General features: G+C 39.1%; 2 protein-coding genes across 3 annotated transcripts in view; one reads left to right on the top strand and one right to left on the bottom strand.

The window, feature by feature from the left end:
* Positions 1-22434, bottom strand: part of GOLGA5 (golgin A5) — a 42656-nt gene extending 20222 nt beyond the window's left edge. For both annotated transcript variants that reach the window (XR_005018778.1, XM_036843733.1), the window contains exons 1-8: positions 22187-22434; positions 19649-20225; positions 11871-12098; positions 10779-10998; positions 10203-10326; positions 7641-7844; positions 3632-3802; positions 1064-1192 (exon numbers count right to left, since the gene is read on the bottom strand). Coding sequence is in view for 1 of the 2 variants with exons in the window: in XM_036843733.1 (XP_036699628.1) it covers positions 1064-1192; positions 3632-3802; positions 7641-7844; positions 10203-10326; positions 10779-10998; positions 11871-12098; positions 19649-20195 (1623 nt within the window). In the remaining variant the exon portion in view is untranslated. The remainder of the gene's footprint in view (positions 1-1063; positions 1193-3631; positions 3803-7640; positions 7845-10202; positions 10327-10778; positions 10999-11870; positions 12099-19648; positions 20226-22186) is intronic.
* On the top strand, positions 14274-15437 carry LOC118890640 (non-histone chromosomal protein HMG-14-like). The gene has a single exon (XM_036843734.1). The coding sequence runs from the start codon at positions 14407-14409 to the stop codon at positions 14710-14712; it is 306 nt and encodes a 101-aa protein (XP_036699629.1). The 5' UTR covers positions 14274-14406; the 3' UTR covers positions 14713-15437.
* Positions 22435-25102: the final 2668 nt, after the last annotated feature.

The following is a 25102-nucleotide window of genomic DNA, read 5'->3' as shown; positions in this document are numbered from 1 at the left end:
AAGAACATCAAATTCTTGTCTTTTAATATATACTAGCTCCTTAAATAAATTAAAATGCAATTTCTGAAAGGAGAGCTAACCTTACAACCAAATTATCTAAGATAGCCTATGATGTACCCTACAGGTTGTTACTCGGTGAATTTTTCTCTTACTACTCAGGAGATCACTGTCATAATAAAAACAAACACTTCCCTGAAAATAGAACCGGTTTCAGAAATGATAAATCCTAATGAAAAAATCTTTAAAGAATATAAATATGCAAAGCTGGAAACGTTATAAGTGATGCACTGAGAAATATATAAAGCTTTCTTTCCCTTTTGTAAAATGAAGAGAATAGTGATTTTATTGTGAAGAAGAAATAAGATAATGTATGCTAAGTACCTATAACAATGTTGTTACTCAGTAAATTATAGATGTTACGAATATTAAATATAGATTCCTATTGTGAAAATGTGACTGTAAACATGTTTAACTGTGTTAGTACTGAAACTATCATATAAGTATATTAAAGTAAAATAATTTGGCTTGGAGAGCAGGCAACTGCTAATTGAATAATGAAATATAATTTTAAACATGATTTGTAAGTAAAGTCTGTTATAAGCATTTTTTCTCAAAACAGAAAAAGCAGTCTATTATGGCACTAATGTTGTATTTATATTTCTATTAAATAAAAGTTACTACTGTTTCTAGAAGGTAAAAATCTGATAAAATACAAAAATCAACTGATGTTTTCAAGTGTTCTAACATACATACTCTGACAAGGAGATACAATAAAATACAGACAGAGCAGCAGAAAGAATTCTGGGCTCTGGGACAGGAATCCTGGATTCTATTCTATTCTCTAATTAGCTGTGTGATATTAAGCAAGTCTCAAAATCATTTTGTGTCGCTATTTTTCACCTGTTAAAACAAACAAACAACGAGGAGGGTGGGTTAGTAATAAGGTAGGAGGGACCTCTGAGCTCATCCTCTAAGAATTTCAGTACGCTGCTTTACTAGAAGTCTCCTCATATGACCGCTAGTGGACAGTCTTCCTAGGTAGTCATCAATCTAAAATCCTTACCTGCTTCTGTCGGTCCAATTCGGCCTCTAGTTCCTGTTTAGCTGCTTTTTGTCCAGCTATTTGGTCTTGCAGATCCTGTAATTGTTCTCTTGCTGATTCCGCTTCACTAACCTGCTGAGCCTCCATATCCTAAAAAGATGAACCGTACATGTGAAAGCAATAATGAACTGTTCAGTTCAATATTTACTGAGTGATCATCATGTGCTGTGAACAGGGCTCAGCAGGCACTGGAGGGATAAAGATGAATGAGACACAGACGCAGACTAAAAGGAGCACAAAAACTGGCACTTCATTACGTAACACGGCAAATGGTGAGAGAAATGAACAGGATGCCGCAGCAGAAACCATTTGGTTTAATGCGTACGAGCAGACAGCGGCTCACTGGGAGACGTATCTCTCTATTCAAAAGCAACAATTTCAAGAATAGAAATGTAACATCAAAAAGGACGTCACTGCCTTAGTCCCCTGAAATTGCAGGTTATAATTAGTTTTTGTACATGTGTGGGTATCAACATACAGTAACATACAGTAAAAATGACTTTTCTCTCATATCACCTGAGGTTAGTATATTTCTTTTTTAGCTCTATTACTATTATCTGTTTTCACATCTTCCCATATTTCTCACTCTAACTTCTTCACTTGGTGTCGCTATTCTGACTTCTTCAAACTCAAAAACCAGCTTCTAGATATCTGTGAAATCCACTAGTGGCAAAGAACATTGCTCTAGGTTTCTGTATTTTCCCTCTATGGGTTAATAAGTACAAGTCCATTCATACAGTACTACATGAAACAAAAACTGGCATCTTAACTTTGCTTTTTATCTTTTGGTACATTGTGTTATATACTCATCTCCACAAATTCTGGCACTTTGCATATTGTTTGAAAGAACTGATAGATTAATGATACTCCCAGATAATCACAGTAAAATACTCTAAATTCACACGACTTTGTGGACTTAGTGGAAAACAGCAATAAGGTAAATTATTTTTCCCTACCATTTTCAGGGTGAGTAGAAAGTAGACTAATCTTTGTTATCAATTTGACTAAATCCGATGAATTCTCAAGAGATAGGCAGTAAGCGCAGTGGTTAAGGATACACGTCCTGGAATCAGACAGACTGGCTTCTAATCCTGGCTCTGCTACTTTACGAGTCATGGCAAGTTACTTTTCTTCTCTGTACCTAAATTTCTTCAAACTGTAAAATGAGAATGCATCATCTCCCTCACAGGGTTCTGGTAAGGAATAAATGAAAGGACATATGTCGAGGGCTTTGTGCAGTGCTTGGCACATGAAGTGCTCAGCAAATGACAGCTGCTATAATTAACAATTCTTCCATTTTGCCAGCCCTAATCCTACAGTCCTTATTATCAATTTCATAAACTTCTTGAGAAAGGATAGGAAAATGTGTCAATGTCATCAATGATGCCGGGGTAGGGATGAGATATTAAAGTAAAACAAATCATATTTTTCATAATCTCACCCAAAAGACACGGAATAGGTATGAAAAAGTTTAGCATTTATTCAATTTCAAATTCATGGGACTGAAGTCATTGGAATTCAAAATCATTTAGAGAAAAAAGATCCTACACTTTAAAGGACAGTAAGAAAAAACCCCAGAAATAATAGCAGCTACTATTTACTGAGACTATTATGTGTCAGGAACAATGCTAGGCCCTTTATACATAGTATACCTTATTCTCAAGAGAACCTTGTTCTCATCTGCAACCTACAGATGAGAAAACTAAGGCTCAGTGAGATGTGGTACCTGGTGTAAAGTAACACATCTACTAAGTGCCAAAGCCAGGATACAGGATCTGCATCTAGATCTGACAGTCAAACCCATGCCCCAGACAAGCCAGCCCATTCTCACAACTTCCACACTTGCCACTGTTGTTCATGTACATCTTACAAATCAATAATTTCCTAAGTCAATGCATGGATAAGTATTCTTGGCAGAAAGTTGGTTTGTTTTTGTTTTTCTTTTTTAAGAACAGAAGGCTCATTACCCCACACTTTTATCTTTCCCATCCTCAGAGACCCCTCCTATGTCAAAGACCCCATGTTTAAGATAAATAAGTGGCCCAATTTTACCTTTAGATTAAATATATTAATTACACAAACTATAAATTATAAGATTATGCATGAAACTATAAAAGATCATCCCTAAGCCCATTCTAATGTTAGACAACACTCTAGTTTTAGAAACAAGCCCAAATCTAATTTGTTTTTAACCACTAGAATGTTAGGTCCATAAATATGAAGATCGTCTGGTTCTCTGTTATAGCTCTAAGCCTAGAAGATGCCTGGCACATGGCAAATACCTGGTAAGTATTTGCTGAATGAATGAATCTAGTTACCTATCTTTCTTATTCCTGTAACTTTAAGTCAATCAATGGACAAGAAACCTATTGTTTTAGATTCACTTCTATATGGTAACTAATATTCCCAAAGTTTCACACATTATTTCACCAATACCCTTCCCCCAAAATACAGAATCCATCATGTCTCAAGCTACTAATATCTGAGGGTAAATGGCTGTCTGTGAAGCTGAACGGTAATGAATCTTACCTGTAATTCAGATCTCAGCTGATGTATCTGACCCATCAGTTTCTGTATTTCCTCCCTTTGCATCTCCTTCTCATGCCGAAGTTCTTCTAGTTCCACGCTATTTGCAGTACTGCTATCTAGGCCTTCAAAACCAGATCCTTCCTTTAAGCTGTTAATCAATTTTTCTTTAGACTATCATAAAAAAAAGAATAGCAAAGCAGAGATTAGCTTGTACACTGAATATCATCTACCACACACCAATTAAACTGTTACGGGAATATTCCAATTATATTCTCCACCAGAGAAAGTCCACAGAATGTTAAATCCATAGGGATAAAAATGCAACAGAGCTTTGCTGTACAGTGTTCTTGGACTGTAGTCCCCAGGACCATGTTATTGTTGATAACTTGTTATTAACAAGATTTTTCTCATACTTTCTTCTCATCCTTTCTTATGCTTCGCCCCCCACCACGATCACATTCCACTCAACAAATATTTATGGAGAACCTACAATGGGTTTGGCACTATTCTAAGTGTCCCATGTAATAAAGACAATGTCACTCCAGATAGTGCCCTCTGCCTTATAAACTAAAAGGGAAGTGACAAATATCCGATACAAGGCAATAAACACAAGCTGAGAGAAGGCTATATAGTAAGATTACCTGCAGAGTTCTGAGCAGAAAAAAAAAACACTTCTGGGGAAGAGAAGGCTTTACTTGAAAGATAGCTCTTATACTGGTCCTGGAAAATGGCTAAGATTTTAAAAGGTGGAGAGAAAACAGAGGACAAAGCATAAAATGAAAAAGCACAAGGGCCCAAGAGTATCCTGGGATGCATTCAGACAGAATGTCAGGACCAGTGTGTGAGGGCTTCGGATACCAGGCTAAAATGTGTGAATTGTACTGGGCAGTCCAGAGCCAGTTACCAGGAAGTGGATAAGGAAGTGATATGACCAGAGGTGCGTTTGAGGAGGGTAACTGTGGCAGAGGTTTAAAGCGGTAGCTCACAAACTATGGTTGATGGGCCAGGTCTGGCCTCTGGCCTTTGTTTGTATAGCTCACTAAGCTAAGAATGGTTTTTTACATTTTCAAAGGATTATAAAAAAGTAAAGACAAAGAATATGTGATGGAGATCACATACAGCCCTCAAAGTCTACAACAGGTACTATTTGGCCCCTTACAGAAAAAGTCTGCCGACACCTAGTATAAAGGATAAGTTGGAAGAAGAGATTTGACATGGGAAGACTAGTTTAAAAAGTGCTGTAATCCTAGGCCAGTAATAAAAAGGACCATTGGTTCCTTCACCATAAATATTTGAAAGTCACTCTCCTCCATCAAAAATAGTTTCTCCTTTTTATGTGGTAGAATTATGGGTGATGTCTTCAAGCTTTTATGTATTTTTCAAATTTTCTATAATAAACATGATTAGATCTACATCTGTATTTATATATCCATACCTCCATGTGGCTAAAGAGCAGACCTCTCTACTGAGCTTCAGGCCTACATTTCTGACGGCCTTCCTGATACTTTCACCTCGATGTCACATCAATTTTGCAAACTCAGCATAATTTATCATAATCTCCTTCAATCCTAACCTGCTGTCTTTCCTTTTTTCCCTTTTGCAGTAGTACATGGGAACATCATTAGTACACTCAAACCAGAAACCTGGAATCATCCTAGATTCCATTTACCTTTTTCTCTCTTCTTCCAATTAAGTCTCCAAGTCTCATATATTCTACCTCCTACATTTCTCCTAGCAGTCCCTGGTTTGTCATCCTCACTGCCACAAACTTAGATCAGGTCCTCATAATTTCTTACCATTATTTTTGATAAAAGCCTCTTTATCATCTACATCTCACCATCCCACTCCTCATCCCTTCGATGTATTCAACAATTTACTGAGTACCTACTAAGGGCCAGGCACTGTGCTGGGGATTCAACGATAAACAAGACAGACATCCAACACTCCCCTGACCTCTTCATGGCTGCCACAGCTCTTACACCCAAATCTGATCATGCTGCTCAAATCCTCTGAAACCTCCCCACCCCCTACCATCACCTATAGGATAAAATCAAAACTCCTCTGCATGGTATGCAAGGCCTTCCACAATCTGGCATCTGCTGTCATTGAGTTTTCTCTCTCATCTCTTAATCTCTAATACTTGATGCTCTAGCAACAGAGAACTAGCTGCAGTCTCCTAAATACACCATGTTCCCTCAGGCCCGCTTTGCTCTGGCACAGGCCGTTCTATCTGAAATCTCCTCCCTATCATGAGTCTTCCTACTCATCCTTCAAGTTCCTCTTCATACAGCATCTCCAGTGATCCCTGACATCTCCAGGCAGGTTTTAAGGACTTCTTCTTTCAAGCTCCCATAGTACTGCATCAATAATTTCATTTTATCAATTGCCTCACTTCAGTTTAGTGTTGTCCCACTAAACTGAATGCTCCCTTAAGAAAGAGGACGCATCTTTTGAGCTCAGTATCCTCAGCACCTATCAAAGTGCCTAGTGAATAGTTAAGTGCTCAGTTAAGTACCTCTTAGATGAATTAACAAATTACACTGATACAACACAAATAATTAGAAAGAAGAGTTTAGAGGAGATGGATATGATATTTCACGGAGGTAGAATAAAAAAGGTGTTCATAGCCAATAGGAGGCAGGTGCTAAAGGAAAAAGGTGGCGTCAAAATGACACTGCAGTCTCAAGCTGCACTGCCTAGGAAGGTGGCAATATCACTTACAAGAACAGGAGAATGGAGGGGAAGCTGATTTGGGGGTTGGGACATCCCACATAGAGAAGCATGGCAGGCATTCAGAAGCCAGGTGGGAAGTTGGAGCCATGCTGAAGTCACATCAAGTGACAGAAGCAGAGTATATGACAAAGCAAAATAAAAAAGAATAACAAAAAAGGACAGAAGAAGAGGACCCAACAGAAACAGCAGTAAAGAGAAGACAGAGAGCTAAGGCAGTACAAGCAACATTAGAAGGCAACTTTCAAGAAGGTAGGAGGGTTCACAGGGTCAAAAAGCTCTACCAAAATCAAAGTAGATGGAAACTAGTCAGAGGACAGAAAGCATTTAGGTCACTAAAAACTTTTGAGAAGACAATTTTAGAAATGTAGTGGGGACTGAAATTACATAAAAGAGTTAAAGTTAACAGTTCTAAAATGAAGACAGCAGATATCACACGTCTGGCAGATGTCACACGTCTGGCATTAAAAGAAAGGAGAAGGACAGGGAAATGGATCAAAGTGGTCAAAAGAGCCAAAAGCAATGTTTTTTCCTCAGTTAGGCGTTTCAAGATCTGGTCTTTGTTCTTCCACTAAGTAACCATGTGCTGTTGAGCAAGCTGAGCCAGAAGAAGGCAGCAGAGAGAAAGATACAGAGGAAGAAAGAGGACAGACTTATGGAGAAAGGGCTTAAATGAGGTGAAAGGAGATGGAATCAATGCACATCAATGATGGAAGAAAGAGGACAGACTTATGGAGAAAGGGCTTAAATGAGGTGAAAGGAGATGGAATCAATGCACAGGTGGAAGAATTATCCCAGAAAAAGAAAAATGAAAGGACACGTCTTCACTCTGATATGAAAGGCAAAGGAAAGAGAAGTTGAAAACGACATTAGATGACTACAGTCTCAGATCTAAGGGGGGGAAAAGCTGGGAGAGGAGATCCGAGAGCTGGAGGGGCCTAGACCAGTCACTCTGAAAAATTCAAAAGAGGATCAACAAGGAAGAACATAACAACTGTTAAAAACAAACACTGAAATTATTTATCACGGTGATTAAGGTGACAGGTTGAAGACCTGAACTAGGTAGTGGCAGATGAATTTTTTTCTTAAAAGGAAAAAAGTGGTAGAAACAGGAGACATTTCATCTTTTTTATAATATTCCTAAGAAGAGCAAGGCACCTGAAGCAAGCCAACCCAGTCAAACAGGAACAAAGTATCTCACAGATCTGTAAAAAGTCTCAGAACGTCTCTCGGTCATCTGGCCTATCTTAACATTCACACATGTGCGTCTCACACTTACCTGGAGTATTCTAGTAGCTTTTTGCTTGTAGTCAATTAATTCCTGCTTAGAGGACTCCAGGTTGGACTTAAGCATTTTGATTTGCTGCTGTAGCTCATCCGCTCTCTTCTTCTCATCTGAGTATTTTCTTTCCACCAGGGTAACTGCTTCTGCCAAATTCTGGCGCTCCACTCCCATTTTATTAAGGCGTGCAGAAAACTCGCTCTGTGACAAAGTTTATATTATACTTATTATATCATTTTGCTTTGAGGTATACTTTACAACCATCCATTTAGATATCTTATGGGATTTATTAGCTCAGCCCAACAACATAACAGGAAGGTAAAAAAAAGTTCTTCATTTGTTAGGAACTGAAGAACAGGAACTCTAAGGTTGTGGTTCCCAAACATGGCAATTCATCAAAATCAGTGAGGGAGTCTGTTAAAAATACAGCTGCCCAGGGCCTTCCTTGGGCTTAACTGAATTGGAATTTCCAAGACTGGGCTTGGGAATCTGTTTTTTAAGAAGTTTCCCAGGTGAATCTGGTCACTTGGATACTAGGTCTGGTCTGACACTAGCTGATCAATGAATAAAGGTCTACAGAAAACTAGAAAGTCTATTAGAAAACAAATGGAAGACACAAGTACACAGCTACATCTTTTCTAATATCATGGCTAATGTTTTTCCTTTATTTCAGTTTTTCTAATAAACTATTCCCTCTAATTTTTTTAGCTTAAGAAACTTTTAAAGTACACTCTAAAAAACACATGGTCTGTCCCTTAGCCTAAATTTAGTTCTGAGAATTATTTATATTTTACCCTTATTTTCAAAAGCTCCCATCACCAAAAAACTCAGAAGGTGAGACAGAAGTCAGAAAGCTTTTATAGTTTACGCCAATAACTAAAGCCCACAAACCTTTGATCCAATCTTAACTCCTGTTTGGAAGAAAAGGAGCACGAGGACCACTCAGCGAGGCACACTGAGCATGTGAAATGTGTCTGCAACTGAGAACTGCATTTTTACGTTTATTCATTTTAATTAATTTAACATAAATACTGAAGCTCAATTCAATTAATAACAGATTTATGGAGATATAATTCACATTCCATAGAGTTCACCCTTTTAGGGTGTACAATTCAGTGTATTCCTGAATACAATTCAGTGTAGTGTTCTCAGAGTTGTGCAACCATTTGTCATTATCTAATTTCAGAACATTTTCACCCCAAATAGAAATCCTCTACCCATACGTCCCCCTCCCTCCCAGCCCCTGGCAACCATTTATCTACTTTCTTTCTCTATAGATTTGCCTATTCTGGACATTTCATACAAATGGAATCAACAATATGTGGCCTTTTGTGTCTGCCTTTCTTCACTTAGGATAATGTTTTAAAGGTTCATGCATGTTATAGCATGAGTCAATAATTCATTCCTCTTTATGGCTGAATGATATCTCCCAGTGCGGATATACAACATTTTGTTTATCCATTCAGCAACTGATGGACGTTGTATTGTTTCCAGTTTGGGGCTATTATGAATAATGCTGCTATGAACATTCATGTACAAGTTTTTGTGTGGACACGTATTTCCAATTTTCTTGGGTATATACCTAGGCGCAGAATTGCTGTGGAATATGGTGACCCTATGCTTAACTTTTTGAGGAACTGTTATTCTGAGTATGTTTAGAACAACTTTTTCACCTATAAATTTTATGAAATCTAAATACAGATCAAGTATTTCTGAAAAAAATTTAGAGAATGAATGGAGATGTGCTGTAAGTGTAAAACACACCATATTTAAAAGAATCAGTATGCAAAAAAGAATGTAAAATATCTCATGAATAATTCTTAACATTAACTACATGATGAGATGATAGTACTTTGGGATATTTTACTGTGGTAAATAAAATATATTAATAAAAAATTTTTAAAGTCTATATTACCTGTTATTTACTTTTAGGGCTGAACTATTTTCACCTGTTGAAAAGACAGTCTGAGCCAGCAGTTCTCAACCCTGACTACCCATTAGCTACACCTGCAAATCATATAAATCCAAATCACCAACACCTATGCCCCACCTCATACAATGGGATCTGACTCCCTGGGAATGAAGACTCAGCATCAGAAAGTGTTAAAACCACACAGGAGGTTCTAATGTGTAGACAGAGCTGAAAATCACTAAACGAGATGCAAAAATTCACTTCAGTGTAAAACTCTAAATAAACATTATGTACAACTTTCTCTTGAAATAACAGAATTAGATTAAATTGGAATCAGAAAAAGCTTAAAAAGAATGAGATGTCTCAAATCAGCTTTTAATCAAATAATGGTAATGCTGGCTACACAACCAAATTAAATGAAAAGATGTATATATCTAATGAATATTAAGTATTTTAATTGTTTTTCAACATAGAAAATTAAATTTAGCAAGGATCAAGTTAAATTTTCAAATACTTAGTTTTTGCCACAGAAACAGAATTTTCTGAAATGCACTGCAGAATTTTATTACAGTAAATATGTTATGAACAGTGTAAAGCGATTCCTCCTCATCCAGATAATAAAAGAGCCCTGCTGTCCCCATTCTAACCTGCATTTGTTTATAGCTCTCCTGCTCTCTCTTCAGAGTGGCATCTGCTTCGTGCAGTCTCTCCTGAAGAGTTTGTAGAGCTTGATTCTGCAGGCTACTACCTTCGCTGTGATCCTGCATTATTCTAAAAGAAAAGACATCACTTGAAATAACTCATTTCCACAGTACACAAGTGAAAAGGTAGAATAATTTTTAGAGCATTGGCATATTAGCACAAAAAAGATGGTTTGACTGAAACATTCTTAGAGAAATCTCCTTCCCTTTTCATGGACTGTAGCCTATATTTTTAGGCATCCAAATACAAGCACACGCCACACATCACTGTATGTCAAAAGATTAACGACACTGCTCTTCAAATATTTTTAAATTCAGAATTTGCTAACAATGCATCTCAAGATTCAGATAATAAATCCATTTTTAACCCCACACATTTCCAGCATTCCCAAAAGCTACATTTTCTCTCTTGTAAATTTACAAAGTTAAATTTTCATAAGACAGCATTTACTACCATGTTTATCATTACTTGCATTGATAAACATTCTAGCTCATTTTCTCATTATTCATAGAATTAGCTACCGTGATTTTTCACTCTGTAAGGCTTCCAGCGCTTCTGTGCGAGTATTCAGCAGCTGGTCAGCTTCTTGGAGTCTCACTTTCAGTACAGCCAGCTGGGAGTCCTTTGCAGCCGCCGCTTCAGTCAGGTCATCTACTTGTGCTCGAAGTTCTCGAGTTATTCGATCACTCTTTGAATGGTCAACATTCCACTTTTCAACTCTTGCTCTTGCTTTGTTTAATTCTTTAAAAAAAAAAACAAAAAGAAAGAAATGTCTCCATACAAGTAAACACATCTTTCTCAGAGCACACAAAGAGTCTCCTTTGAATCCCTTTAGTACTTATTGCCAAAATTAGGAGCTTACAAATATCTTCAAATTTTTTGCTCCAAGAGGGACCTCCATTTTCCAAGGCCAACATTCATATCTATATTACAGTTAATTGGTTGGAAACAGGCATGAAGCTAGCTGCTCTTTTACAAATGTTTTTTTCTGGAGATATGTCATAAAGCATTTGGGAGCCAACACCAGTAGACAGCCGAGAGTTCACAAGATTAAAATGGTCAGTGGATTTTTGGAGTTCTGCTACAGATAGGAAAGAATGCACATCCAAATCAAGGGCAGACGATGTACACCCCAGTAAGACCAAAAGAAACAAAAACAAAACCTAAAGATAAACACTGGAAAGAAATGTTTCTTTCAATTACTGTGGCAAAAAAGATGTTCTTTTAACCTAGAAAATTGGTGCAGAAAGAGCAATGCAGTGCAGAGTGCCAACCAAAAATAAATAAATAAATATTGAAGCAAACTGTACAGGGTCTCTGGAAAAACTATTTCTATGTCTAAATTAGTCTGGGTTTCTAAAGTCAGTCTAACAAGGCTTAAACTATCTTCCTATTTGTGGTTTCTAAAGAATGACCAAATAGGCCAGTGTTCTGTTTCAGGTGGGTGGGAGGATGATTGGTCCCATTTCCAAATCTGGGCCTTATATTTCTGTGAAAACACTATTTTACAAGTCCCATCTAAAATCTTTCTAATAGTTTAGATATAATCAAGTTTTTAGTTTATTTTTGAAATGCTGAATTCCTAACCCTGGGTAATGTAAATAAGGCTCTACCCTCTTGAGTTTCCTTGGATCTCTGAAGTAATGAGGCCATTTCTTGATTTAAAGACTGAACTTCATTCCTCAGCAGTTGATTCTCCAGTCGAAGATTAGATAGTTCATGTGATCGCCCGTCATCTTTAGGCACTGGCTTGTGATCAGCACAGGCAGCACCTGATGACACATTTTCCTTTGAAGAAATCTCTTGGCCTTCATGGCCAGAATCTGAATTATTAGAGGCTTCTGTAAAAAAAGCAAATACATCTTTGTTACATTGGAATGCTCACTATATACGCACTAGTAGCTTACTGTGGTAGAATGCCTTTTGGCTCAAGTTGACTGCGACTGCTATAGCTAAAACACCGTAAAAGGTAAACTTAAATTTTTAATAGACTTCCCTCTGATGAAATTTCATTCTCATACATACAGCCTATAGATCTGTAAGAACCCTCAAAGTGTGGATACACTGAACAAATGGTGATAAAGAAAAGATACAAGAATACAGTTCTGGGAAGGGGAAAAAAAAAAGCAGAGAAATTTATGTGGTTGGGTTTAGGTAAACAAGGGTTTTGGTCTCCCTTCTGTCTATGAACCATTTTTGAAAAAAAGGGAGAAGTTTCAACATTGAAACTATTGGAAAGGCATAAAAGAACAGCTGTGGGTTTCAAGGCAAGGAGAGTAATAACAGGTCAGAGCAATTTGTTATATACCAAACTGGAGTCTAAACTGCCTTACCCAAAGAGATACTCATTAATTCAGACACTCATTAATTCAGTTTCATCTTGTTTTTGTTACTAAATGTGATACAAATACACTTTTTACTTACTCCAAAAAAATTAAGTATGTGCTAAAAAATGAACTATATCTAAATGAAAAGGTTCTCAACATCTTTAGTGATCAAGGAAATGCAAATTAAAACCACAACAAGGACCAAAACACACCCGCTAGATGGCTAAAATTAAAAAGACAACACAAAATGTTGGTGAAGATATGGAACTCTTATAGACAAATTGCTGGTGGCAATACAAATGATATAAACACTGTGGGGAAGTATTCACAATTTCTTATGAAATTAAACATGCACCTACCTTTTGACCCAGTAATTCCATTCCTGGGTATTTACTGACGAGAAATAAAAACATTTTCCCACAAAAAGACAAGTACAAAAATGTTCATAGCACCTTTATTCACAAAAAACAAAAACTGGAAAAACCCCAATGTCCATAAAAGAGACTGGGTAAATTGTGGTATAATACTACAGTAAAATACTACACAATAAGAAAGAATTATTAATATACTCAATAACATGAGTGAATCTCACTAACATGGTGAATAAAAGAAGTCAGGTAGGGCTTCTCTGGTGGCGCAGTGGTTGAGAGTCCGCCTGCCAATGCAGGGGACACGGGTTTGAGCCCTGGTCTGGGAGGATCCCACGTGCCGCGGAGCAACTAGGCCCGTGCACCACAACTACTGAGCCTGCGCGTCTGGAGCCTGTGCTCTGCAACAAGAGAGGCCGCGATAGTGAGAGGCACGCGCACCGTGATGAAGAGTGGCCCCCGCTTGCTACAACTAGAGAAAGCCCTCGCACAGAAACGAAGACCCAACACAGCCAAAAACAAATAAATAAATAAATAAAAATTTTAAAAAAAAACCAAGAAAGATGAGTATTACCGAATTTAAAAAAAAAAAAAAAGTCAGGTAAGAAAGTATTCATGCTACATGATCTCACTTTTTGCTGGCAAACATGAAGTTTTAGAACAGACAAAAATAATCTAAGGTGAAAAAAATCAGAACAATGGGTGCTTGGGGGATGGGTGGGGAGATTAACTAGAAAAGGACATGAGGTACTCTCTGGGGCAAAGGAAACATTCTTTATCATGATAAAGGTGTGGGTTTCAAAAGGTGTAGCCATTTGTCTGTACAACTAAGATTTTCGCATTTCAATAATGTGTAAAAATGATGAGACAAACAGGGAAATTTGAATACTAACTAGATATTAGATGATACTAAGGAGTTATTAATTTTATGGTGATAATGGCGTGATTGTTCGTTTTTAAAACTTGTAATTTTTAGAGTTAATAAAATATTTATAGAAGAAATGATATGAGATCTGTGATTCGCTCCAAAATAATTCTGTGGTGGGTAGAGGTAAAGAAAGAGATTGAAAATTTGATGTTATAAATGAAACAAGAATGGCTATGAGCTGTTGATTATCATCACTGGATAAAAGTTAATATGGGGGTGGAGGGGAACCATCAGTCTCTACTTTGGTATATTTGAAATTTCCAAAATAAAGATTTTTTTTTAATGAATAAAAACTGAGAGAATTTTAAAAATTATTTTTAATTTTATAAGATTTTAAAAAGAAAGTATATATCCAAACCTGTAAGATATATCTAAAGTAGTATTTAGAAAGACATTTACAGCCTTGAATATTTACAATAAAAATGAAAGGAAGGAGCTCGGGCGGCGGGACGAGGGGCAGAGGCCAGGCAGCCCCGCTTTGGCGCGGCCCGCAGGCACCCGGCACGCCGGCGCCGCCGCCGCCACGATGCCCAAGGGGAAGGTCGGCTCCGCCGAGCGGGCGGCGAAGGAGGAACCCAAGAGGAGGTCGGCGAGGTTGTCAGCTAAACCGGCTCCTGCAAAAGTGGAAACGAAGCCAAAAAAGGCGGCAGGAAAGGATAAATCTTTAGACAAAGAAGTGCAAACAAGAGGGAAAAGGGGAGCAAAGGGAAAAGAGGCTGAAGTGGCTAACCAAGAGACTAAAGAAGACTTACCTGCAGAAAACGGAGAAACTAAAAACGAGGAGAGCCCAGCTTCTGATGAAGCAGGAGAGAAAGAAGCCAAGTCTGATTAATATCAGACACCTGGTCCTATCAGTGGTCCCTGTCTCCCTTCTTGTACAATCCAGAGGAATATTTTTATCAACTATTTTGTAAATGCAAGTTTTTTAGTAGCTCTAGAAACATTTTTTAAAAGGAGGGAATCCCACCTCATCCCATTTTTTAAGTGTAAATGCTTTTTTTAAGAGGTGAAATCATTTGCTGGTTGTTTATTTTTTGGTACAACCAGAAAATAGTGGGATATTGAATATGGGAGGCTTTGATTGTCTTGGGTGTCAGCTTAACATTCCACAGATGGAGGGTAGCTTTTATATCCTATAATACAAAGCACACTAAATGTCAGTTTGAAGTCAGTTGTGCATTTAATGTCTTAAACACTTTAAATTACTTCTCTTCTCTTCCCATGTTGTTTTTGGTAGAATTGTTTCCTAAAGCAAACCACTCACCCCTTGATCTTGGCTCACCTGGGCAGAATTTTGTGCACTCTGTAACATCTTTGGTCGTGGTAGTCCAGTTCTTCTAGTAACTGTTAATGTGCTGTGAACGACTGACAATTTGAGTATGTAGTGTACATGATATTAAACTGTGAATTAGTGGGACTTACGATGTAACAGCATATCAATAGTTGACGATATTGGTACTTGATATCCTGTGAAGGAAAATTTGCCTCCAAATTTTAAGCTGGAAAGTCACTGGAATAACTGTTCAGAAAAGAATCACAACTGCATGATTTTTTAGATTTTTGGTACGTATATTGAGAATTGTGTACAAATTGAAATGTCTGTGTACTGATCCTCAAAACAACCAAAAAAATTTCAATTATGAAAGAAAATAAAAAAAGAAAGGTAGGGGGCTTCCCTGGTGGCACAGTGGTTGAGAATCCGCCTGCCAATGCAGGGGACACGGGATCGATCGCTGGTCCGGGAAGATCCCACATGCCGCGGAGCAACTAAGCCCGTGTGCCGCAACTACTGAAGCCTGCACGCCTAGAGTCTGTGCTCCGCAACAAGAGAAGGCACTGCAATGAGAAGGCAGCGCACCGCAACGAAGAGTAGGCTCTGTTCAGCGCCAACTAAAGAAAGCCCGCGCGCAGCAACGAAGACCCAACGCAGCCAAAAATAAATAAAATATATTTTTTTAAAAATGAAAGGAATTAATGAGTTATGCACCCATCATAAGGATTACAAAAACAGCAAAATCAACCCAAAGAAAGCAGAATAATAAAGATCAGAAATTAACAAAATAGAAAAGAAACATACTAGAGGATCAACATAACCAAAAATGGTCTTCTGAGGGAGACACTGTAAACTACGTTATGTCAATAAATTTTTAAATGTACATGATGATGAAACGCATCAAACTGTATACTTTAAAAATGTGTAATTTACTGCACGTCAGTTATACTTCATTAATGCTGCTTTAAAAAAACAAGCATTTAGCAAAGTGCCAGATATTGGTATTCTTCAGGTAGTATTTGTGATCAAGCTTTGATTTCTGCAGGGTTAATATAAGTGATTAGTGTCTGTGTTAAAATTTCAGCTGTGACATTATTTTCCTGAAATTAAGTAAAATAAATATAATCCTCCCGAAAGTATATGAAATAGACAAATTCTTAGAAAAAAAATATAACTTACCAAAAACAGATTTAAAAAGAAATGGAAAGGGCTACCCTGGTGGCGCAGTGGTTGAGAGTCTGCCTGCCAACTCAGGGGACACGGGTTCAAGCCCTGGTCTGGGAAGATCCCATATGCCGCAGAGCAACGGGGCCCGTGAGCCACAACTACTGAGCCTGCGCGTCTGGAGCCTGTGCTCCGCAACAAGAGAGGCCGCGATAGTGAGAGGCCCGCGCAACGCGATGAAGAGTGGCCCCCACTTGCCGCAACTAGAGAAAGCCCTTGCACAGAAACGAAGACCCAACACAGCCAAAAGTAAACAAATAAATAAACAAATTTTAAAAAACAAAAAAACAAAAACCCTCTTTACCTCTATTTAGAAACCAGAATTTAAGTTCCATCTGTCATCTTTAAAAAAAAAAAGAAATGGAAAACCAATTGAATCGATAGTTAAATCTTCCACTATGAACACCCCAGACCCTGATGGTTTCACCAGTGAGTTCTAGCAAACATTTACTGAAAGTTAAGTTTGGTTTTAGGTTTAAGTAAATCAACTGATTTGTATACCATATTAATATTAAGAAGAAAAATTATGATATCTCAATACATATATGAAAAAAACACTGCTAAAATTCAACATAAAAACTCAAATTAGAAATACACGGAAACTTCCTTAACCCGATAAAAAGTACCTATGAAAAACCTAACACAAACTGAAACACTCAAAGCATTCTCTTTACGACAAGGAACAAGACACAAAATTGGTTTTCAAGTACAAGCCAATGTAGTAAGGCAATAAAAAGAGTTTTTAAAAAGATAAAAGGGTTAAGCAGAAAACAGTCATTATCTACAGATATTATTGTGTTGTTGAAAATTTAAATGAATGTATAGAAAAATATGAAGCTTAAGAGCTATCTTAGGTTGCCGTGTGTGTGTGTGTGTGTGTGTGTGTGTGTGTGTGTGTGTGTGTGTATTTACAAAAACCTATAGACAGCAACAAACAGAAAGTAAAAAATTTTAAAGCATACCATTTATAAGAGCTTTAAAAAATATAAACTACCCAGGAATAAATCTAACAAAAAGTATGCAAGACACTTATGGAAGAAACAATAAAATCTTAATGAAAGACATCTAAAAAATAATTATACCATGTTAATAAGTTAGAAGATTCTATGTTGTAAAGATGCTGATTCGCACCAAACTATCTGTATGTCAGTAGAAGCAACGGACTCCCAGTAAAGACCAACAGAAGTTTTGTGGAACTTGGCAAGCAAATTCTAAGACGCATATGGAAGTACAAAAGTCCCAAGAATAGCCAAAACATTCTTGGAGAAGGACAAGGTGGTAGAATCTGCTAAGAAGGACAAGGTGGTAGAATCTGCTCTTTGAGATATAAAGACATATTATAAAACCACATTAATTAAGACAATGTGGCACTGACACAAAGACAAATAAACCAATGAAACAGAATTAAGTGTCAGAAACATACCAACATATAGGTGGATATTTGATATATGACAGAGGTGGTATTGCAGATTAATAGGGAAAGTAAATATTTTCAATAAATGGTGCTGGGATAACTGATTTCCATTTGGGAAAAAAAGGGAACTAGATGCCTACCTCACACCATACATAAAAAACAACTTTAGGTAAACATCCAAATATGAAAGGCAAAGTATAAAACCTTTCCTATAATACAGAAAAATACCTTTATGACCCGAGGATAGGAAAAGATTTTCTAAGACACAAAAGACACAAACCATAAAGAAAAAATTGATAAATCATTATATCAAGAACTTCTATTGAGACATTATAGAAAAAGGAAAAAAAACAAGGTAAAACTGGAGGAGGATGAAAAAGAATTGCCATCTAGAACATATAAAGAGTATCTATGAATCAATAAGGAAAAAGACATGCTTCCACAACACTCTGACCATACCTCAACTGCTGCATTTACTATATTACATGTATATTATCTGTGTACATGTGTATCTCATCCAATAAACTATAACCCATTCACTTCTGTATCCCGGCCCAATAGGGTCTCAATAAATGTTTGTATAATTAATCAAAAGATAGTTGAGAAGAAATTTAGGATTGTTCATACCTAGTTAATTAACTGCTAGTGCATGCATCTGTCTTGAAAGCCCAAAACCCGTCTCTTTACCACTTTTTTATCTTGAAATACAAGAAAGATTTTATTCACTAAGAGCCAAGACCGTGGAAGAAGCTAAATGGTTTAAGAACATAACAAGCTCCTATGAGTTATCAGCTCTATAAAGAATCCCTGCAAGGACCTATCATGTTTATTGTTATTTTAAAATGCTTCCTAGGTACTCAAATTAGCCACATTATCATGTAAACATTTTTTGCAGGTGAGAAAATGTACATGCTGAGGTAATTTCATAGCAAATTAAACAACCGAAAACCAGAATTCTAAGTTCTTACTTCACTACTAAGTCAATGCCTTTAACCCTCCGACTTAGATCAAAGTTCAGTTTCTCACGCTTTACTTTCAGGGTAGGCAGGGGGAAAAACACACCAAAAAGCTCACAATCCAGAATATAAGTGAAGTACAGCCGCCTGTTATTTTTATAATACCAATGACAGAAAGAAATGAATTGGAGATAGTTCCAAATCCAAAACTATGTTTCCTTTCAGATTTCAAAATTTTCTTCTTTATATCTTAAAACATCTTAGAGAATCATTTTGGATATAATTTCTTAAGATGCTGGGCTGAGGACTTCCCTGGTGGTGCAGTGGTTAAGAATCCGCCTGCCAATGCAGGAGAGACGGGTTCGATCCCTGGTCTGGGAAGATCCCACATGCCACGGAGCAACTAAGCCCATGCGCCACAACTACTGAGCCTGCGCTCTAGAGCCCGCGAGCCACAACTACTGAGGCTGCGTGCCGCAACTACTGAAGGCCACGCGCCTAGAGCCCATGCTCCGTGACAAGAGAAGCCACCGCAATGAGAAGCACATGCACTGCAACGAAGAGTAGCCCCCGCTCACTGCAACTAGGGAAAGTCCACGCGCGGCAACCAAGACCCAACACAGCCAAAAATAATTAATTAATTAATTAATTTAAAAAAAAGATGCTGGGCTGGGTAAAGTTACCAACAGACAACATTCAAAGGTCCCTACTGTAACCGTACATTGGCTAATAGTGTTCTATGCTGTCCCCCTTATTTACACCACACACTTCAGAGAGCCTGCCCTTGCGCCAGCACGGACAGGTAACAAAACAGAGCATGACAAATGCTACCAGAACATTTTAGGCTATGATGACATCCAATTTGGTTAACTCTAAAAGAAACAGAGGACTGATTAACTACCGTGGCTTTGGCTCCCAGAAGGATGTTCTTCAATGGTTTTGATGGCGGTTACACTGGTGTTCACAGAACTGTCGCTTGTTGTCCGAGAACTCTGCAAGACAGGTGTTTTGCCTCTTTCCTTTTTGATTTCCACTTTCCCAGTAGGCTCTTTCTGTGAACTATTAAGAAAATCAAACAGCAGCTCATCATCAGGCTCTGACTTTTTTCTTCGAACAAACTGGGATGAAGGCCTAGGAACAGATGCATTTTCAACAGGATGGGAGGCCTCCACCGATGTCCTAGATCCTAGTTTCACATTTGCAGTCCCAGCTAAGATGGTGGCTTTTTGATTCCTAATATTATCAGCTGCTGAGGAAATGTAAGTCGCTTTAGGTCCTGTCTGATAAGTCAAATCTGTATTTTGCTGGTGAAGTTCAGGATAGTCAGTATTTTTGCTATAAACAATGCTGCTGGTGTTCTCTTTTCTACTGAGAGCTGTTGCAGCCCCTTGATCAACTCTGTTTAAAAGATCTTCTGCCTTTCCAGCAAGATCAGCAAACCAGGACATGATGGCAGCAGAATAATCCTGTTGGTGAACCTGTAAAAAGGATATAAAATGATCAGTGTGGCTTAACAGCAGAGCACAGCGATTAAGACCAGGCTTTAGAGTCAGACAGTCCTGGGTTGGAAAGCCTGACCCTGCCTCTTACTATGTAATTTCAAGCAAACTACTTGACTGAAACTGAGAAACTTCACCTAGAAAATGAGGAAAATAAGTGTACTTACTTTACAGGATGGTTTTAAGATGAAATACTACATTAAAAAACACTTTGAAAAATGCCTAGCACACATTAGCACTCATTTGAGTAGTTGCTACCATAATTACAACTACCACTACTACTGTTATTCCTATTTCAACAAAGTGTAAATACTGCAGCACTATCATGGATAATTTAGGTGTGCATATACACGTCTAAAATATACCTTCAATAATTTAGATTCTCAGTACCTACTATATGCACATTAAGCTAAGTTCAGAATAAAACAATTACGATTCCATAAACATTCATTTGATGCATATATTTGGGTACTTATCCAGTGCCACAATAAATCAAAATGATGATGATGAAATAACTAGTTTCCATGACATAGAAGAGTAACATATAAAAAAGTCAACAACCATTTCTTGAATGTGCACATTGTTCCTTTTGCCTGGAGCGCTCTTTCACAGTTAACTTTTTTTTTGTTCTTAGTCTTCACCTGAACGTCATCTGCCCCCAAAATAGCTCTTTTGTCCCATCTAAATTAGGTCCTATCATTCTCTGTTCACACACTATTCTTTTCCTTCACATCCCTTCATGTTTTATATGTATTTTTTCCCCCTGTCTCTCCCTCTCGGGGAAGGGGAGGCGGGGAGTGGGTGGATAAACGCCATGTCTGTTTTGCTCACCAATGAATTCTCAGCACACAGTAGGCGCCCATAAATACTGCGGAATGGAATTAATTTTTATGTTACGTGCCCTGCAAACATTATCTTTAGCACACATAATTTTCACAACCACATTGTGCGGTAAGTAGCAATACCCTTTTTTCACAAAAAAATGGGGGGAAAGGTTTAGAAAGATCCCAGAGTTTAGACAGCAGCTCAGACAGGCAAATCTAAGTCAGCCAAACCCACTTTTTAACCCCTGAGTTCCCCATCTAGCCTCCCAGTATCTGAACAACCTCAAGAAGAAACTCACCCTCTAAACCTGTTCCTTACAAAATGGGATGATTACATGCCCGTGTATTTCACAGAGCTTATGTGAAATCCAATGAAAATGGAAGTGACATGCTCCATAACATATAAAACTCCCTACAGAGTATGTATCATTCCTGAGTAAACACTGGTGGTAAGTAGGGAGCAAATGATCTCTCCTAATAAAACAATCAAAACATACTTGTTAACATATCTTGCCTCTCATTGTAAAGTTTTAAAGGGCTTTAAAACAAAAGCCTGTGCCTTAAGATTGAGTACCCAATTAAATGTTAAGATGGGCCCTAGGCACTTGCCCCGCGGACAAAAGAACAACTCTAGCAGACTTCCGAGGTACAGAGCCCTCAAGAAATTCTGCCCAGTAAACGGCCCACGCCGAGCTGAAGAGAGAGAAGGTGAGAGCGCAAGGGATGAGGATGGGGATGGGTCGGCCGATGGCGGTGGCAGGGCCTGCACGAAGGCCAAGTGTCAACACAGAGGAAGGGAGGCTGGGGATCAGCTGGTCAGTCCCAGGGACTCTGTTGTCAATCCCAGGTGGGCGAGTACAGACCCCCACTTCGCTCCCTACCCACTGCACTGAGCCTCCGGAGGGGGAGGAGCGACCAAACCCGGCTGGGATGGAGGAGGGAGGAAAGGCGAGGGCACTAAGCCACGTCCGTGGAGGCCCAAGGGGGCTCCCCTGCCCTGTTCCCGAGCCCCCGGCAGGGCGGAGAGATCAGGGTCTCCGCTGAGGGGATGCCGCCCCCGCCTCTAAGGCCGTTAATGCCCCAAGGGGACCCCTCGGCCCCCCGCGGCCACCTCACCTGAGGACTCTGGAGCGGCTGCACCGCGGCCTGGTCACCCTCCCAGGCCGCCCGTCCTCAGCAGCCGGCCGGGAGAGGGCCCAGGTTGAGCAGACCTGGCCCTCGATCAGCCACGGCCCAGTTACTCTTCCGGGAGACGTGGAAGAGCGGCGAGGACCCCAAAACAGAGTGGCTTCCGAGCTGCCTGAGCGGGCGAGAGACTAGAGCAGCCACCTGGAGGCGGCTCAGGCGGCAGCGCCGCCGACTGCGGGGCCCTCGCGCCTGGCCACTCCCTTTTCCCGCCTGTGGCGAGCAAGGGCGGGGGCAGGGCCTGCGTGCGTGTGACGTAGCTCGCCTCCCTAGGACCGCGGCCCGCATGCGGCCGACACAACATTGGAGGCCACGCCCATCTGGGGGCGTGCCCCACGGCGGCCCACGTGAGTGCCAGGGGCGGTGCCCCGCCGGAAGGAATTGGAGGCCGGAGACACAGGTGGAGCGCCCGGTGTTTACCTTTCCCCATTCTTCCTCCGCTCGCCTAGTTTTACGAATGAGGATGTTGAGGCCTATCCTCAACGGGGGATGAGAGTACAGAAAACAAGAACTAGTGGCAGAGACATATTATATAAACCACTGAATGAACAAGACAATTTCAGAGCTTTACCAGAGCTGTAAATACAAGATAATGGGGAGAAGTGACTGGAGATGAGGGAAGCACTTTAAATGATGTGGACAGGGAAGGTATCTCTCTGAGGAGGTGACATTTGAGCTGAGACCCAAATGATGGAAAAGGCCAGTAAAGGGCTTTCCATACAGCTGTATTGTAATGTTATGCATACAGTTCACTGAATATTTGAAATAAGTCTAAAATCCACATTTAATAACTCAACAGATACTCAGCACCTACTTTGTGCACAGGGTTGACTTAATTTGGCCCTAATGACAAGCCTACAACATAGTCCCAAGGACCCTAGAGGTTAAGTAACTTGTCTAAGATCATGTGCCCTAGTAAGGAGTCCATATTACTCCAAAGCTTGAGCCGTTAGACTCAACGTTTTATTGTTTCCAAATTAAATATTGGGAGTAATTACAGCTCCTTCTTTTTTCCTCTCAAGTCAGGTTTAGACCAGTCCAGTGAGCAGAAGAACTTTCAGCAGCACCAGGAAATAATAATAGTAATAATGATAATAATAATAGCCTCTAATAGTTATTGTGTACTTATTAAGGGCAGTATACTGTGTTAAGCACTGGACGTGCTTCACCTCATTTAATTCTCAAAACAGCCATAAGGAAGGTACTGTTATTATCCTGTGGTAGGTGGCATTGTTGTTCCCAGCTATTAAGTGACTCCTCCTGTTAAGGATGTAAAAAATTAAGAAACAGAAACCTAAATTAAATAGAGTCAGGAGACCAGAAGGGAGAGCTCTCTCACCCAAGAAGTAGAAAGACCCCTTTTCTTTCCTAGCAACAAATCAGCCAATGAAAAGCTGTAGACGCTTTGTTTACTATAGCCCTTCCAACCCCTTTCCCTTTCTATTACAGCATTTTCCTTCCCTTGCTGTGTGGGGACTTACATGTGGCTCACCATGGTTGCAGACCCCAAATTGCAATTCTCTGCTGATTCCAAATAAACCCGTCTTTGCTGGAGAAATACCTGGCAGCCTAGTTGTTTCAGGTCAGCAAGGATTATACATCATCACCTGTTGCCTTGTGACTGCAACGCATCCTGTAGGAAGAGTGTCCTTTCCAGCCTTACTGATGTCAGACTTGATCACGTGACTTGCTTTGGCCAATAGAATGTGAATAGAAGTGTCTTTCACCACATCTGAGCAATAGTGTTAAGAGCCATTATGTATTCCTACCAACACTCTTAATCTTTTCCCTGTCTCATGAGAATGGTCTGTCCCAGATGGAGCTGCTCCCTCAGCCTGGGTCCTGTAGGGAAAGATATGTGAAGCAACCCACGCCTGACAAGTCACATGAGTGCAAAAGAAACCTTTGCTTTTAGAGATTTGAAATTGTTTCTTATTCAGCCTTACCTAATGAAATCTAAAACATACCCCATTTAACAGATGGAGACACTGAGATTCAGAGAGGTTTAGTTACTTTCTCAAGGTCACACAGGAAGTAGGTAATACATCTGGGATTCAAACCTACGTCAGTGTGACTCCAGAAACAATATTGTTAATCAGTGAAGGGATGAGAATGAAAGAAGTTGAAGCAGAGCCAGATCTCCCATATGAAAAAAAAATGGCAGTGGGCAGGCTACCCCAATGTTTCAAGAATTCCCATGTATACTCCCTGAGAGAGTCAGCATATAGAGACATACCACCCAGAAGTCATCGGGGCCAGGCTGGATTAGCCAGAGAAACAACACAGCCGACAGAAAGAGGTTACAACTTTGCCTTGTACAAGACACACGCAGAAAATACTAACCACAAAAGAAAAGATTGAAATTTGGACTTTGTTAAAATTAAGAATTTCTTTTCATCAAAAACAACAACAATAACAACAACAACAGCAACATTAAAGCCTGCAAGGCTTTCATTAAGTGAAAGGCAAGCCAAAGACTGGTAGGTAATATTTACAATACATGTATCTGACAAAGGATTTATATATAGAATATATAAAGCTCTCCAACAAATCAATAAAAAAATATCAATCAACCCAACAAAAATAGACTAATATATAAGCATTTCACAAGAGAAAATATCCAGTTGGCCAAAGCACAGGAAAAAGTATTCAACACTATTAGTCATCAGAGAAATACAAATTAAAATCACAATGAAATACCTTTACACATCCACCAGAATTGCTAAAATGTAAAAAGATGAAAAATACCAAGTAATGATGAGTTTGTGGAGCCGCTAGGACACTCATGCATTTTTGACAGAACTGTAAGTGATAGAACCACTTTGGAAAACTTGAGCTCTGTCTTTA

This window comes from Balaenoptera musculus, chromosome 2, assembly GCF_009873245.2.
Source record: "Balaenoptera musculus isolate JJ_BM4_2016_0621 chromosome 2, mBalMus1.pri.v3, whole genome shotgun sequence".
Taxonomy (NCBI): Eukaryota; Metazoa; Chordata; class Mammalia; order Artiodactyla; family Balaenopteridae; genus Balaenoptera; species Balaenoptera musculus.
Note: the sequence above shows the minus strand (reverse complement) of the source record. Positions and strands in the feature narration are given on the sequence as shown.

Excerpts from the sequence above, each read along its gene's own strand:
- LOC118890640 (XM_036843734.1), top strand. The coding sequence starts at position 14,407 with ATGCCCAAGGGGAAGGTCGGCTCCGCCGAGCGGGCGGCGAAGGAGGAA.